Source organism: Phycodurus eques, chromosome 19, assembly GCF_024500275.1.
Source record: "Phycodurus eques isolate BA_2022a chromosome 19, UOR_Pequ_1.1, whole genome shotgun sequence".
Lineage (NCBI taxonomy): Eukaryota > Metazoa > Chordata > Actinopteri > Syngnathiformes > Syngnathidae > Phycodurus > Phycodurus eques.
This window is the reverse complement of record NC_084543.1, coordinates 8,660,777-8,674,171: the sequence shown is the minus strand read 5'-3', so window position 1 is coordinate 8,674,171 and position 13,395 is coordinate 8,660,777. Positions and strand designations below refer to the sequence as shown.

Sequence of the window (13,395 nt, the reverse complement as noted above, 5' to 3'; positions counted from 1 at the left end):
ATTGTGCATGGAAAAGGTTATAAAAGATTTTACAATGTGTCAATGTCAAAGCTTGTTTCCCTCTTGTCTTCGCTCTCTCCATTGATTTGTGTCAGAAACAGCATCGGCATTATCATCATGGTCCTCGTCCTCAATTTTGCGTATGTTTTCATGTGAATATAGTGCAAGGAGGCGACGGTACCTGCGCGCGCAGCGGCAAGGGCAGCAGCCCCAGGCAGGCGGCCCCCATCAGGCACAAGAACCGGCGGACGCTCGGAGACATCTTTGCCCGCTCTGCGTGACCGTGTCCGTCTCGCACAAGAAAACGCCGAGTGACGTGACGTTCCCGATGAGGGTGAGGAGGAGGATGATGATGGTGGGGCTATTTGGGGAGAGGGCTAAACCTGGCAGAGGGTGTGGCACCAGAAGGGGATGGAAGAGCGCACACACATCCAGTCTGGAGGGGAATTGTGTTGAGCTCTGCAGAAAGCGCCACAACACCCCCTCTCAAACCACCTCTTTCTCTCTCTTTGTGTGTGTGTGTGTGTGTGTGTCGAGGGGGACTAGAACTACACTGTAGTTACTACAGTATATAAAAATATGATTTATTACATGACTATATTTGGATGCATAAATATAAATTAGGGGTGAATGGGCTGCACACACACAACTATTTCATGGGCACACATTCATGAATCATATACGGTGAATCATTGATCCTTTTTTGGATCATTTCCTTTTTGTTTTTATTACATATACTTTACAGTTTAACATGATTATTTTCAGAATTTTGTTTATCCTTATTGTTTATTTTTCATGTGTTTCATTCGTTTTTTATTGTTCTAATTTTGTTTTTATTTATGTATGTATTTATTTATTGTAATTGCATTTCGCAAGATTTTCTAATTTATGTGTTTATTTTATTTTATGTTTTAAAAATGGTGTCTATTTTTTATTATTTCTTATTTTATTTTGTTATGTTGTGTAAATACTTATTTTCAATTTAATATTTAATTTTGTCACAATAGTACCTTTTTTATTTTTATCATTTTGAAATTGTTTCACAGTATTTTAATTTTTACATTTTTAATATTGAATATGTATTTGTATTTTGTTTTGCATTTTTATTATGTTACACTATTTTGTAATTTCTTTATTGTATTTCACAATATTTGTATTTTTTGTAGTTATTTTATGTTCCGATAAGTATTTTTCATTTACTTTATTTAAAGCAAAGATATTTTGTTTGCGTTGTGTTTATTTGTATACTGCACAATCGACTCTTTTTAGATATTTTTTTTTCCTTTTTTAAATATTTTTTACAATACTTTTATACATATATGTTTATTATTTTTGTGTTGATGTTTTTATTTATTTGTTTTATGTTTTACCGTACTTTGATTTTTTTGACATTTTTTTAATTTATTGTTTTTATTGTCTCTCTCTTTGTCTTTTGAGTAGCTGAATGAAAAAAACAATTCTATGAGTAGAACATGTTGCAGGTAATGTTGCATTCTCCTAGAATCTAATATTTTGTTTCACGTGAATGTCATCATAAAAGAAGCAAGAGAATGCGTCCTTTTCATGTTTGTGTCCTTGTTTTGTCTTTTTAGGTGAAGTCTCCTGTGAAACTATCAACCACCTCCTGCTTCTGCTTGATTCAGGTGGCTAGTAGGTGAAAAACAGTCAAATTCATCCTCATTCCAAAGCGACATCTTGGTTCTTTGTTGTTTTTTTCTTATCTCTCTCCCCGCATGCTGCGATGCCTTCGAGCTGTGAGATTAGCACAACTCTTCCACTTCACACACTTTACTTGTACCCACTCGCTGCAGGCTGGGTACAAGTAAAGTTTTTTTTATTCCCTTTTTTAAGTTTCATTTTTTTACCCCCTGCCAACACAAACAAGCACAGTCTGCTATCTTTTCACCGAAATTGTTTGTCTCATCTTCCTCGTTGTGGTCATTTCGCCTCGTTGTTCTTTTTTTCATTGTACTGAGAGACATTCCAAATTTTTTACCCTAAATTAAAGCTGCAACTAGTAGTATCTCAAATGAGGACTGATCAAATGCTAACATCCTGACAGTTGCCATGCTAACATATAGCAAGATAGCAATCTGAGTGCAGAAAGTGCCGAGGTAGATCGATACATTTTACATTTGATCCTGTAGTTGTGTGCTAGTTCTAATTAGAATGGCTGAAATGCTATCATGCTACCAGTTGGTACGATAACATAGAGGGAGATAACAACCTAAGTATCAGTTCAATAAGGATTTTACATTGTGCCTTTTAGTCGGGTCCTATTTCTAATGTGACTTGATGAAATGCTAACATGCAAAGGGTCTAATCTGCTAACATATACGGTAGAAAGCTAGCAATCTGAGTAGTATTTTAACATCATGTAATTCGTGTGTCATGGGTGCAATTTCTATTGAGGATGGATAAAATGCTAGCATGCTAACTGTTGGGATGATAAAACATAGCAAGCTAGCAACCTGGGTAGTAACTCAATAACGATTTTACAGGTGTCCTTGATCAATAAGGTGTCCTTATTGATCAAAATATATGAAAATGACCCATATAAGACGAGATCGTAACCATGGGTAGCTAATCAATAAGGATTTTGTATCTTGCCAGGTACTATTCTAATGAGGAGTGATGAAATGCTAACATGCTACCAGTTGGTGTGACAACATATCGCAATAGACAACCTGAGTAACAACATACTTGATACGAATTTTGCAGTCGGTTACATTTTCTAATGATAAAGGATAAAAAAAAATTATAATAACACGCTGGTATGCTAACACATTGCAAGCTAGCAGCCTGAATAGTAGCTGGATAAGGATTTAAAATGGTTCCTCCACTGCCCTGCTCTCTGGTATTCTTTCTAATAGGAATGAATGAAATGCTAACATGCTAACAGTATAACATACTAACATATTGCAGGATTGCAGGTGTACCTAATGCAAAGGGAGAACACAGTATATACTTTATTTTTGCCTCTGCCTGTGTCTTTGTCTCTTTCTTTCATGTCGACCCCCCCCCCCAAAAAAAGAGGCTGGTTGCCATGGCAACACGCTGTCAGCCCCCCAGACTGAGCCTGTACAGTAAATCTACCAAAAAAAAGCCATCTAAATGTATTATAAATTAGATTATTACACACACACACACACACACACACACACACTGATGCTTTAAGTGCCAACGTTGCCGCCGGGAGCCTTTTTAGCTCCAATCTCGTTACACGCTCCTCGTCCCTGATGCTGCGTTGCTACGGCAACCGGCACGACGACACAGTTTATTCCGCTATTACTGTGAATGTCGGTGAGAGGAACAGTGTGTGTGTGTGTGTGTGTGTGTGTGTGTGTGAGGGTATAGTTAACACACATTGTGACACAGTCACACACGTGCTCTGTGATGTTTCAATTTCCTCCTCTAGCATTTATCTGATTTCCTCTCTCCCTTGAAGAGTCTTCAGATGCCACACACACACACACACACACACACAGCAAAGAAAGAGTGCTTGTGGATGACTTTGTCAATTTACCTTTTAAGCGCCTCGAAAGAAGGAGGCATTTGCAGATCACAGATGTTCTATTGTGCCTCCCCTGCAGCGAGCGCTCACTCTCCTTTCCGCTGTCCTCTCTCGTGAGTCTGCAAGCACCGATGGAGGAGGACAGAAGACAGTTGGAGGACAGACACATTGGAGATGGCGTCTCACCGCTCCGGGCAGCTCAAATCACTTCATTTAAAAGTATATATAGGCACATAGTAGACATAGTAGTGTAGATGAGGATATGCAAAAGTAATGTAACTCTAACATCAATGGGAGAACTGCTAATTACTTATTCGCTTACTTATTGTTTTACTTCTTATTTAATTCATATTTTACATTTTATATATATCTATGATTTATTCATCTATCCATCCATTCTCAATAGCGCTTATCCTGTTCTGGGTCACGGGGCGCTGGAGCTTATCCCAGCCGACTTGGGATGAAAGGCGGACCGCACCCTGAACTGGTCGCCAGCCAGCCGCAGGGCACATATAGACACGGACAACCAGTCGCACTGGCATTCGCACCGCACCAAAGTCAGGCGAATGTTCCACTACGCCATCAATGACTTATTTATGATTTACTTTAACAACAAAAAACAAAAAAAACTTTTCATAAGAATACAACTGCACATTTGTATTGTTTTATTTAAATGTATTATTATTGTGTATTTTATTATTATTGTATTTATACAACTTTTTGGATTACTGTGTATTATTTTCTTTTGTTATATTTTTTTCCCATCCTTTTGTTATTTATTTTATTGTTCATGTTTTTCTTTATTCTGTATTCAATTATCTTTTTTATTTAACTTTTGCTGGCGGTAGCAACTACTACTTGACTGGATTTCGAAACAATTTCTTATTCCCCTATCGGAAGTAATGAAAATTGAACTAATCCAATCTTGTGGTCAAACTGTGGACTGTGTACAGGCAATGTTTTAAGAAGTCAGTTTATATTGTGTTCTGATGGATCTTGAGAGGTGCTGTGGAGGGGAATGTGTGTAAGTGCCCCAAGATCTAATCATGTCCAAAACTGAATTTGCCACAGATGGACAATAATTGTGCGGTAGAACTAAGCCAAGGATGAGCAGTGGAAATCTAAACTGTAAAATATGTAGGCTATGTAGGCCTCCATGGGATTTTTGTTTACTATTATTATTTGTAATGCTTTTGCAAAAAATAATAATAATAATAATAAAGATGTTATGTTGTTAGCATGGGGTGATTTGTGAAGAATGTTGAGGAAAATTATTTTGGAATAAGGCTGTCACTAACAAATATGGAACATTTTAAACACTAAATACTCCTGACGTCAGCAATGTGCGTATTCCCACCAGAATCCAGAATAGATTAAAACAAATAAAAATCCATCATTGTTTTTTTGTAGTCGTTGCGCCCTCTTGTGGACAAACTGGCTCAGTGCACAGTAAAATGCAACTACTGAGGCGCAGGTGCCACCAGCGAGCCGACCGTCAAATTCATCTACAAGGGCAGCCGTACCGGAAACTAAGATTGGACCTTCATTGTAAAATACAAACCTGAAGTAACCTTGTTAAGTAAGCGATTAAAGAATGAGTACAAACAACACTGTTATATAAAATGTTATCAGTTCTAAAATATATGTTTTAAACCGGAGATGAAGTGATTTACGCGGTCTGCTGTATGGCTCGCTTTTAGTTTGACGTCACCTAACAGGAAGTGGCAAGCAGTTTGTCACGTCAGACTTTATGGTTCTTATTTGGTGATGCTTGTGCGCGGGGACACCGGCCGTGGAGCAACGGCCAGCTTTTTGTTCAAAATATAAAAAAAATAGCATAACAAATAAATCACCTTAAATGCTGCGCTCGCCATGTCAATCCGGAGCATTATTTGACAGTAAATCAAATATTTCTTGAAATTGTCGCCGAGATGTTGACGGACATGAGCTTGGACGAGGAGTTCGAGCTGAAGGAGGAAGAGCCCTGGTACGATAAGCAAGACCTGGAAAACGGTAACCTTTGCAACCTTTTGGCTAACGAACTCGCTTTCCGTGTTATTGCTGTTGGTTGAGTTAATGTGTTTTAATTCGAAAATGCTACTGGAACAGATCTGACAGCTGTTTTTATTTTATTTTTTTATATTTTTTTTTTTTTACTTTAACGTAATTGGAGGAAAGCTGAGTAGTAGTCCAAATGGGCCCCAATTAGGTGCTGCACATGAACACGAGTGTGTCAGTGGATCACAACACACACAGTTTGGACACTTCACTTTTGTGTCTTTTGGATCTGTGTCCAAACTGTAACCAATTCCAAAGATCGTCTGTGTGCATGTCCAAACAGTGACAGTGTCCAGGACTGTCAATATTGAATATAACATTGTTAGAATCAATTATTCCATCGAATAATCAGATATATATTTTTTTAAGTAGCATTGAAGTTTATTGCAAAATCTTTTTTTTATTTTTATTCATGGTCAATTAACCAATTATTGTTGTTTATTTGGTATTGTTTAATGGTTAAACAAAGCCAAATACACAACAATTAAGCAATGTCACACGAGAGGGAGTGATGTTGTACTTGCCAACCTTGTTGAAACTGAGAGCGATGCTGATTTATGCGAAGGGCTACTATTTGATGTACACCTCTGTGTCAACTACATGTCAATTACAGGCTGTTCATACTACGGCTGCAAATAGCCATTATTTTGGTAATAAATTAAACTTTTATTATGATGATTCGGTTACTGGTTTGGTCCGTTTCGTGGCGGATTATAGAGAAACATGTTGATTGTTTTTCAAAGTAAAAGCAGACGTTGGCAAATGTCTTAGTTTAATGAAGCACAAGGCTAATCCGTCAGTCTGCTTTCATTAGGATGACAGAAATCAGAGAATATGTACAGTTAAGTAGAGGATTTTGACAATTTCAAGTTAAACAGCGGTTCTAAACGATTAATTAATGATCAAAATAGTTGTCGATTAATTTGATTTCCTTCCAGCAGTCGGTGAGCCCTACGACTTTTCCCCTTTGTCAAAAAAGTCGGAAAAATCCCGGGTATACACCGCAGCTTGGTAGAGGAAGGATATGCACAAGGTGCTTCCAAAAAGTGGCTGTTAGAGGAGGCAATATTTCAATACCACATCACATTTACAACAATCGGTCTTCAACAAATTCAAGGTAACCTCAATATGTTACGATAACGCTTTCTTGAAATGAACATTTGCAACCAGCTATACGAGTTAGCGTGTCTACAGTTATGTCAAGGTTATGACAATACGGTCAAAATATGATACCACCCCATGTCCGTGTCCGTGTCCGTGTCAAACCGCGTCTCCTCCTGCAGACCTTCAGCTGGCCGCCGAGCTGGGCAAGTCGCTGCTGGAGAGGAACCGTGAGCTGGAACAGGGCGTGCAGCAGATGTACTCCGTCAATCAGGAGCAGGTGCAGGAGATCGAGGTAAGACCCCGGCACCCTGATAATAGTGTTGCTGTAGTTACACCATAACCATCAACCCATCAAGGTTTTTGAGATGTCTCTTTAACGCTTAAATGACTCAAAACTCTTTAAAATCTTGCAAAACAAAAAGGTGAAATTGAAAACATCGGCATTAAAGCATGTCACTTTATGATACATTTTAAAGCCATAGGGATTCATTGTATTGATTCAGATTATAGTTAAAGCAATATAAAAATACATTTATATTTAATTAAAATCAAAATATATTTTTTTACAATATAAATATTATATATTTAACTAACTAAATTTTAATGTACCAGAAAAATGTCCAACTCCTTAAAAGGGTCGAGCCAGCAATTTTGCCTTAAAAAATTGTATATATAGTGTACATATATATATATATATATATATATATATATATATATATATATATATATATATATATCATGATTTTTTTTTTTATTTTTTATTTTTTGTCCATTATTAATGTGTGTATATATTTTCAAATTAAATATTTTTATTTATTTTTCTGTATTCAATATTTATGGATTTATGTGTTTGTCATTGTCGTGAAAAAAAAAAAATACAAATTTGAAATGGACCTTAAAGAGGGTTAGCTTGAACCCCTGTTGAACTCTATTGGCTTTATCACATTTACCGTAAGTTCATGAACGTTGCATCATCCTCATTGAAGTGACTTTCCAGTGACGAACAACAACAACAAGAGCAGAGGAACCCCCCTGCGTGAAGGCGGAAGTGAATATTTAGTGGAGTGCTTGGACTCTTGTGGATTACTTTAATGTCCTTAAGTCTGCTTTGTCTGACCCTCGACGGCTTTTTGCCACTGACATGTTAAATTAATCCAAGTGTTGACGTCACGGCACACAAACACACGCTTGGACAGTGTGTGCTTAATGAGGTTGTGTCGTTGTCAGAGTAGGGCAAAGTTCATTGACAACAGGTTCAAATTGTTGCTCTGATAAAATAATGGGCAATAACAGATTTTATGCTGCTTATCCTCACCGGGTTCGCTCTGTGGATAATGCCAAGAGAGCTGTTTCTAATACTTAATAACAATAACAGTAATAATAATAATACATTTATAGAGCCCTTTCAGTCAGATTGTTGTACAGAATGAGTAAAAACAAGTACAGGTACAAATAAAGCGTGGTAAAAGTACCAACAAAATAAAAACAGTTTCATAAATAAGGCAAAGTAAAAAACTATTTTGTAAACAAAAAACACGACACACACTTAAAGGAGGACACCGCCTCCAAATTAAACAAAACAGTAAACCATTTTCTGATGACGCTATCGCTGTTGTGGTAACAGCGCTGCTGCAGCAGATGTTGTTACCGCGTGGGCAAATGCATTCACAAGCCAATGAAAAGGTGGTAAAGAAGAACTACTTTCTTGGTCTAATTTTTTCATATCATGGTGGATAGGGGTGTGTAGACATTTGATATCAGTTGCTATTTAAAGGCCACTTCAAGACTGTAAAAATTGAAAGTAAATTATGCAGTAGAGCCATATGTTTATATTTAATTACAGAGTAACTGGAATGACACAGGGAACCAAATCATTTTTGTTACTTACTTTCTCTTGTTTTGCTTTTTTATTTTATTTTATTTTGTTACTTTTATTACCACTGTAATAACAAAACAAAAACAAAAGTGAAGAAAAAAATGTGGATATAAATTTATAATGTCAGATTATTTTTTTTTTATCTTTAACATTTTCATTGTGGTTTTATTTTATTGTCCAGAAATGGAGCCAAAATGATTTTTGTGGTTTTCATCTCAATCTATTCTCAAAACCAGTGGCACCCCCCCCTAAAAAATTCACAAGTCCCCCCCCCACACCCCCCCCCCCCCAAAAAAAAAACATTTTGGTAATATGTGTTAATGTTGAAGGTTCATAGTCCAAGCCCCCCTAAACCGATCACCAGCCCCCCCCCTAAACAAGTATTGCTCTCCACAAAATGCCCCGTCTGTCGACAGTTACGGTTTGGGGCGACATTATTTTTGGTCTTTGTGTTGCGGTCCAGTACTTGGGCAAGCAGGTGGAGCTCCTGCGTCAGGTGAACGACCAGCACGCCAAAGTGTACGAGCAGTTGGACGTGGCGTCGCGCGAGCTGGAGCAGAGCAACCACAAGCTGACTCAGGACAACCGCAGAGCCCATCACAAGATCCACGGGTTCGGACGCACACCAGTGTCATCTTTTGTTGTCTTTTCACACGTGGAAAGTACAGCTGACCTTCAATCACAAAAATCTGATTTCCGATTTTAATCGATTTTTTTTAAAAATCTTTTTTTTTTTTAATCGATTCAGCCCTCGGTGAAAGCTCGTCTAAAGTGTCTTTCGTCACCGCAGGCTGACGGAAACGGTGGAGGTGCTGCAGACGCGCGTGGACGAGCTGCAGCGGCAAGTGGACGACATGAAGCTGGGACCCTCGCAGCTGGCCCAGGGGGGCCGGCGGAGGTCGCGTGTCGCCCAGAGTCTGGAGGAACTGCAAAAGCTCGGGTTGGCGTTTTGCGCCCTTTGAGCCAAATTGGTTTCTGTTTTACGCGTCGCGGCAGAGTGTGCCTGAATAATTACTGTAGTTGTGAGTGTAATCACAGACTGAAATCCTCCAGGTTGCACCAAAGGACGCTGAAGTGTGGATAGGAATGAAAACGTGAGGAAATGGAAACTATTATATTTAAAAATATTTGTTTCCAAGACTTGTTACTACTTTTCTATTTTCCACCATGCTTTGACCTTTATCTGGGTTTGGTCTTAATTTATTTGTATGTGCTATTTTACCTTTAAATGAGAATTCTGGTAATTGGGGTTTGGAAAAAAATATAGAATTTTGAAATTTCAAATGTGTAGGATTCTACTTTAGAATAATGCTCTAACATAAAATGTGGGGAAAAAGTGCAGCGCTGTGAATACATTCCGGATGCACTGTCAATGTTACATCAGCTTATCGCCTCCTGCTTCCAAGGACATGCTGTGCTGAGATCAAACTTAAATATGATGACTAATATGCTATATAATAATGTTACGATAAGTCAAAATTGTGTTACGTCAAGAGGGCAAAGTGTGTGTTGCATCATCTCTTGACACTGGGCTTTTACTTTCAGCTTTAAAAACAAAAATAAACACAAAGTGTTGCGCCAATAATAAAATAGAATATTCACTATATTTATTTTATTTACAATAGTTTTTAAAATGTTTCTGTTTCTATTATTTACTTTATGTAACCAAAGAATGAAAAGGTTGTCTTTGTTTATCGTTTACTATTTTTAGTAGAACAACTTCAGAAAAAAAATAAAAGCTCAGTAAATCATTTACAAAGAAACTATTTTTAATATACTCGTATCATTTTTGTTATTTTAATAAGCTAAATAAGGCTAAAATATATATATTTGTAGTATTTTTCTAATTTTGATTTAGTTGCATTTATTTTATGTATAAATATATAATTTTAAAGTTTTCTTATTTTATTATGACACATTTGAAATTTTCATGGCGCTGAATAATGCAACTGAAATATGAAAGACTTGAGTCAGTAATCCTATCTTTAAAAAAATACTCTTAACAAAAATGAGTCAACAATAAAAAAAATACATTACATTTTTCATTTTATGTACATAAATATACATATATATTTACCAGTAGTTATTTTCTAGTTCCCTTTTGTTTTTAAATGACATCCTCATGTCGCTGAATAAGGTGACCAAAATATTAAAGAGGTGCATCAGTGATCTCCAAATTTTAGTGTGTGTGTGTCTATCTATCTATCTATCTATATAGAGAGAGAGACAGCATAAAACAGATTTTTTAAAAATATACAGTTTTGTATGTATACATGTATGATGATATGATTTCTTTTGTCCTCCATCGTGACTGCAGGCAGTGTGACGGCGAGCCAGTGGAGTCGCACGACGCTGTGCAGCAGTGGCACGAGGAGCAGCGGGCGTCACTGCGCCGCTCGCTACGCAGCCTCCAGGCTCAGTACGCTGGCGAACGCGCACGGCGGGAGGAGGCCGAGCGGGAGGCGGGGCGACTGAGCGGGCACAACGCGGCGCTCGAGCAGCAGCTGGCTGGCATGGACGCGTCCAGAGTACATTGTCTCTCCAAATTACACACACATGAATGGCTATGGACATACATATATGTACAATTATACGTGTGCACGTCTATGTACATATACACTTTCGTCTGTGGATGTATACACTCTACTGTATACACATACTCAGCGATGAGGATGTATACATATTTACATAGATTTAATAAATGCACTTGATTTTGCACTTACAACCAGTATACATGGGTGTATACATTTAGTTGCATACTTACACAGATATATTTTTACATATGTGGATGCATACTTACATATTTACGTTTACATGCATTTACATATTTATGCATACGCGTACATGTCCACTTAAATATACACGCATATACTTATTTGTACATTCACGTACTGTTTACAACTAGTTATGTACCGACATCCATGTATACTTTTACTTATGTACCCAAATGGATGTACACATTTACACACACACACACACATATACTCTTACATACGCACTAACTCAATTGTTTTAGCGTATGTGTGCGCAGGTGCGAGTGTCTGAGTTGGAGCGAGAGGTCGAGGAGCTTCGTCACATCTGGAAGTCTCAATCCGTTCTCCCGGCTGGCCGTGGCGTACGCTCTCCCCGAGGAGGAGGAGCGCCACGGGAAAGCCGAGCCCGGCTGGTCGTCCCCCCGAAGCCGGCGGCCCCTCAAGCGATGGGCCAGCGAGCACCTCCTGAAGGCCAAGCACAGCGGCGACCTCGCGGGCGAGCACGAATGCTGGTGCGCCCGGCTTGTCGAGAAGGGGGAATGCGGCGGCATCTCGCTGCTCAACGAGGTGGACGCGCAGTACAGCGCCTTGCAGGTCAAATATGAGCAGTTACTAAGGCACCTCAGATTACCGCAGCGTCCACAAGAAGAAGAAGAAGAAGAAGAAGAAGAAGTTGAAGAGGAGGGGCTGAGCCACAAGGACGTCCAGACCGTGGACTACAACGGCAGCTTCCACCAGCCCGAGTACAAGGAACTGTTCCGGGAGATTTTCGCTCGCATCCAGAAAACCAAAGAGGACCTGATGGAGAACAGGGCCAGGCCCCCCTGCACTTGACTCAATACACTGAAGCAAGCGCTAGAAGGGGAGGAAAAAAAAAAAAAAAAAAGCAACGCCTTCTTCTTAGTAACCTATTTCTAGAACTGTTTTTCTCCAATTTATTGCGATCACTACTACTAGGATGTATGACACACTATTAACTCCAATGGCAACCTCTTGCTATATATAGTGGGTTAGGCAATACGGCCTTAAGATAATAAAAAAAATATATGTTCTCTTTACAGATAATGTGAAAATAAGTGCTGCCTTTAGGAAAAAAAAATGTCCCTTGTATGTAACCATGATCCTAAATGAATGAACATTTTAAATGTTCGACAATTTAAATTGCATGCCAACGAGTCCATATGTAGTTGTACAGTACATGACGTCTGTGGGAATATTCAAGTGCAAATGACTCCATGATTGCCTTCCACTGGCCTCCCTTCATGTCATCAGGAAAACAATGTGAAAACGATTCCGCTCATGTTGTCTATTTCTTAAAGGGGGAATTAAAGTAGCTTTTTTATTTTTTTTTTTAATTAGTTTCCCGAAGGTCACAAATGTCACTAAATAAATCCAATCAAATCTTTCAATTGGTAACACGGACAGCTTTTGTAAACTCTTCTCTGTTCCTATCTAGTTTGTTAGTGGAAGCAGAGCATGTCAGCGGTGACTTAGAACTACCGCAGAAGCTGCAAAAAAAAAATAAAAAATCTTCCTGACAACTCGCATTCATCGAAAAAAACAATTTCATCGCCCAGCCCTGGCTTCTGCAGTCCATGCTGTATTATTTCCAGCACTTTTTCCTCCAGTTCATTGCAATATCTACTGTGCACTATTCATTCCAATGTGGACCTTTAATTCTTACTATTTCTCGCTTCTACATCTTGAATTTAGCAACTCTGAATGTGTCTTAGTGAAAAAAGAGGAAAAAGGGATGGTGCTTAACTTTATGCAACAAATGTCCCTGAAGCGATACTTGATTATTTCTGTATGTTGGATGACTGATGGAATGTTTTTGTCACTGTCAGGTTGTATAGCAGCCTCACTCTGTTGTTAACCAATTGTCTTGTTTCCTTTCCACATACAGTATGCTTCTTCTAATACGTTGACGCAAATGGGTAAATCTTGTTGCTGATGAATGAAAAACGCTAACTTAATTATTGCTGTTCTGAGCCAGAATTCTTTTGTTTACATTTCTTAGTATGTCAATTAAGTGTATTTATTGAATCAGTGTCACAATTAAAAAAAAAACGTTTTGTTTTAAAATCCAC

General features: G+C 38.3%; 2 protein-coding genes across 2 annotated transcripts in view; one reads left to right on the top strand and one right to left on the bottom strand.

Annotated features, from left to right (window-relative positions):
• si:ch73-127m5.1 (neurotrypsin) overlaps nucleotides 1-6,973 on the bottom strand; it is a 25,114-nt gene extending 18,141 nt beyond the window's left edge. The window contains exons 1-2 of the mRNA XM_061705887.1: nucleotides 3,527-6,973; nucleotides 182-459 (exon numbers count right to left, since the gene is read on the bottom strand). Of these exons, the coding sequence (XP_061561871.1) occupies nucleotides 182-262 (81 nt within the window). The 5' untranslated portion in view covers nucleotides 263-459; nucleotides 3,527-6,973. The remainder of the gene's footprint in view (nucleotides 1-181; nucleotides 460-3,526) is intronic.
• Nucleotides 5,202-13,395, top strand: LOC133417782 (cerebellar degeneration-related protein 2-like). Its single transcript, XM_061705886.1, is given in 7 exon segments — nucleotides 5,202-5,527; nucleotides 6,856-6,968; nucleotides 9,016-9,164; nucleotides 9,343-9,492; nucleotides 10,870-11,080; nucleotides 11,584-11,646; nucleotides 11,648-13,395. Coding segments are annotated over 7 exon segments (1,260 nt in total). The 5' UTR covers nucleotides 5,202-5,445; the 3' UTR covers nucleotides 12,140-13,395.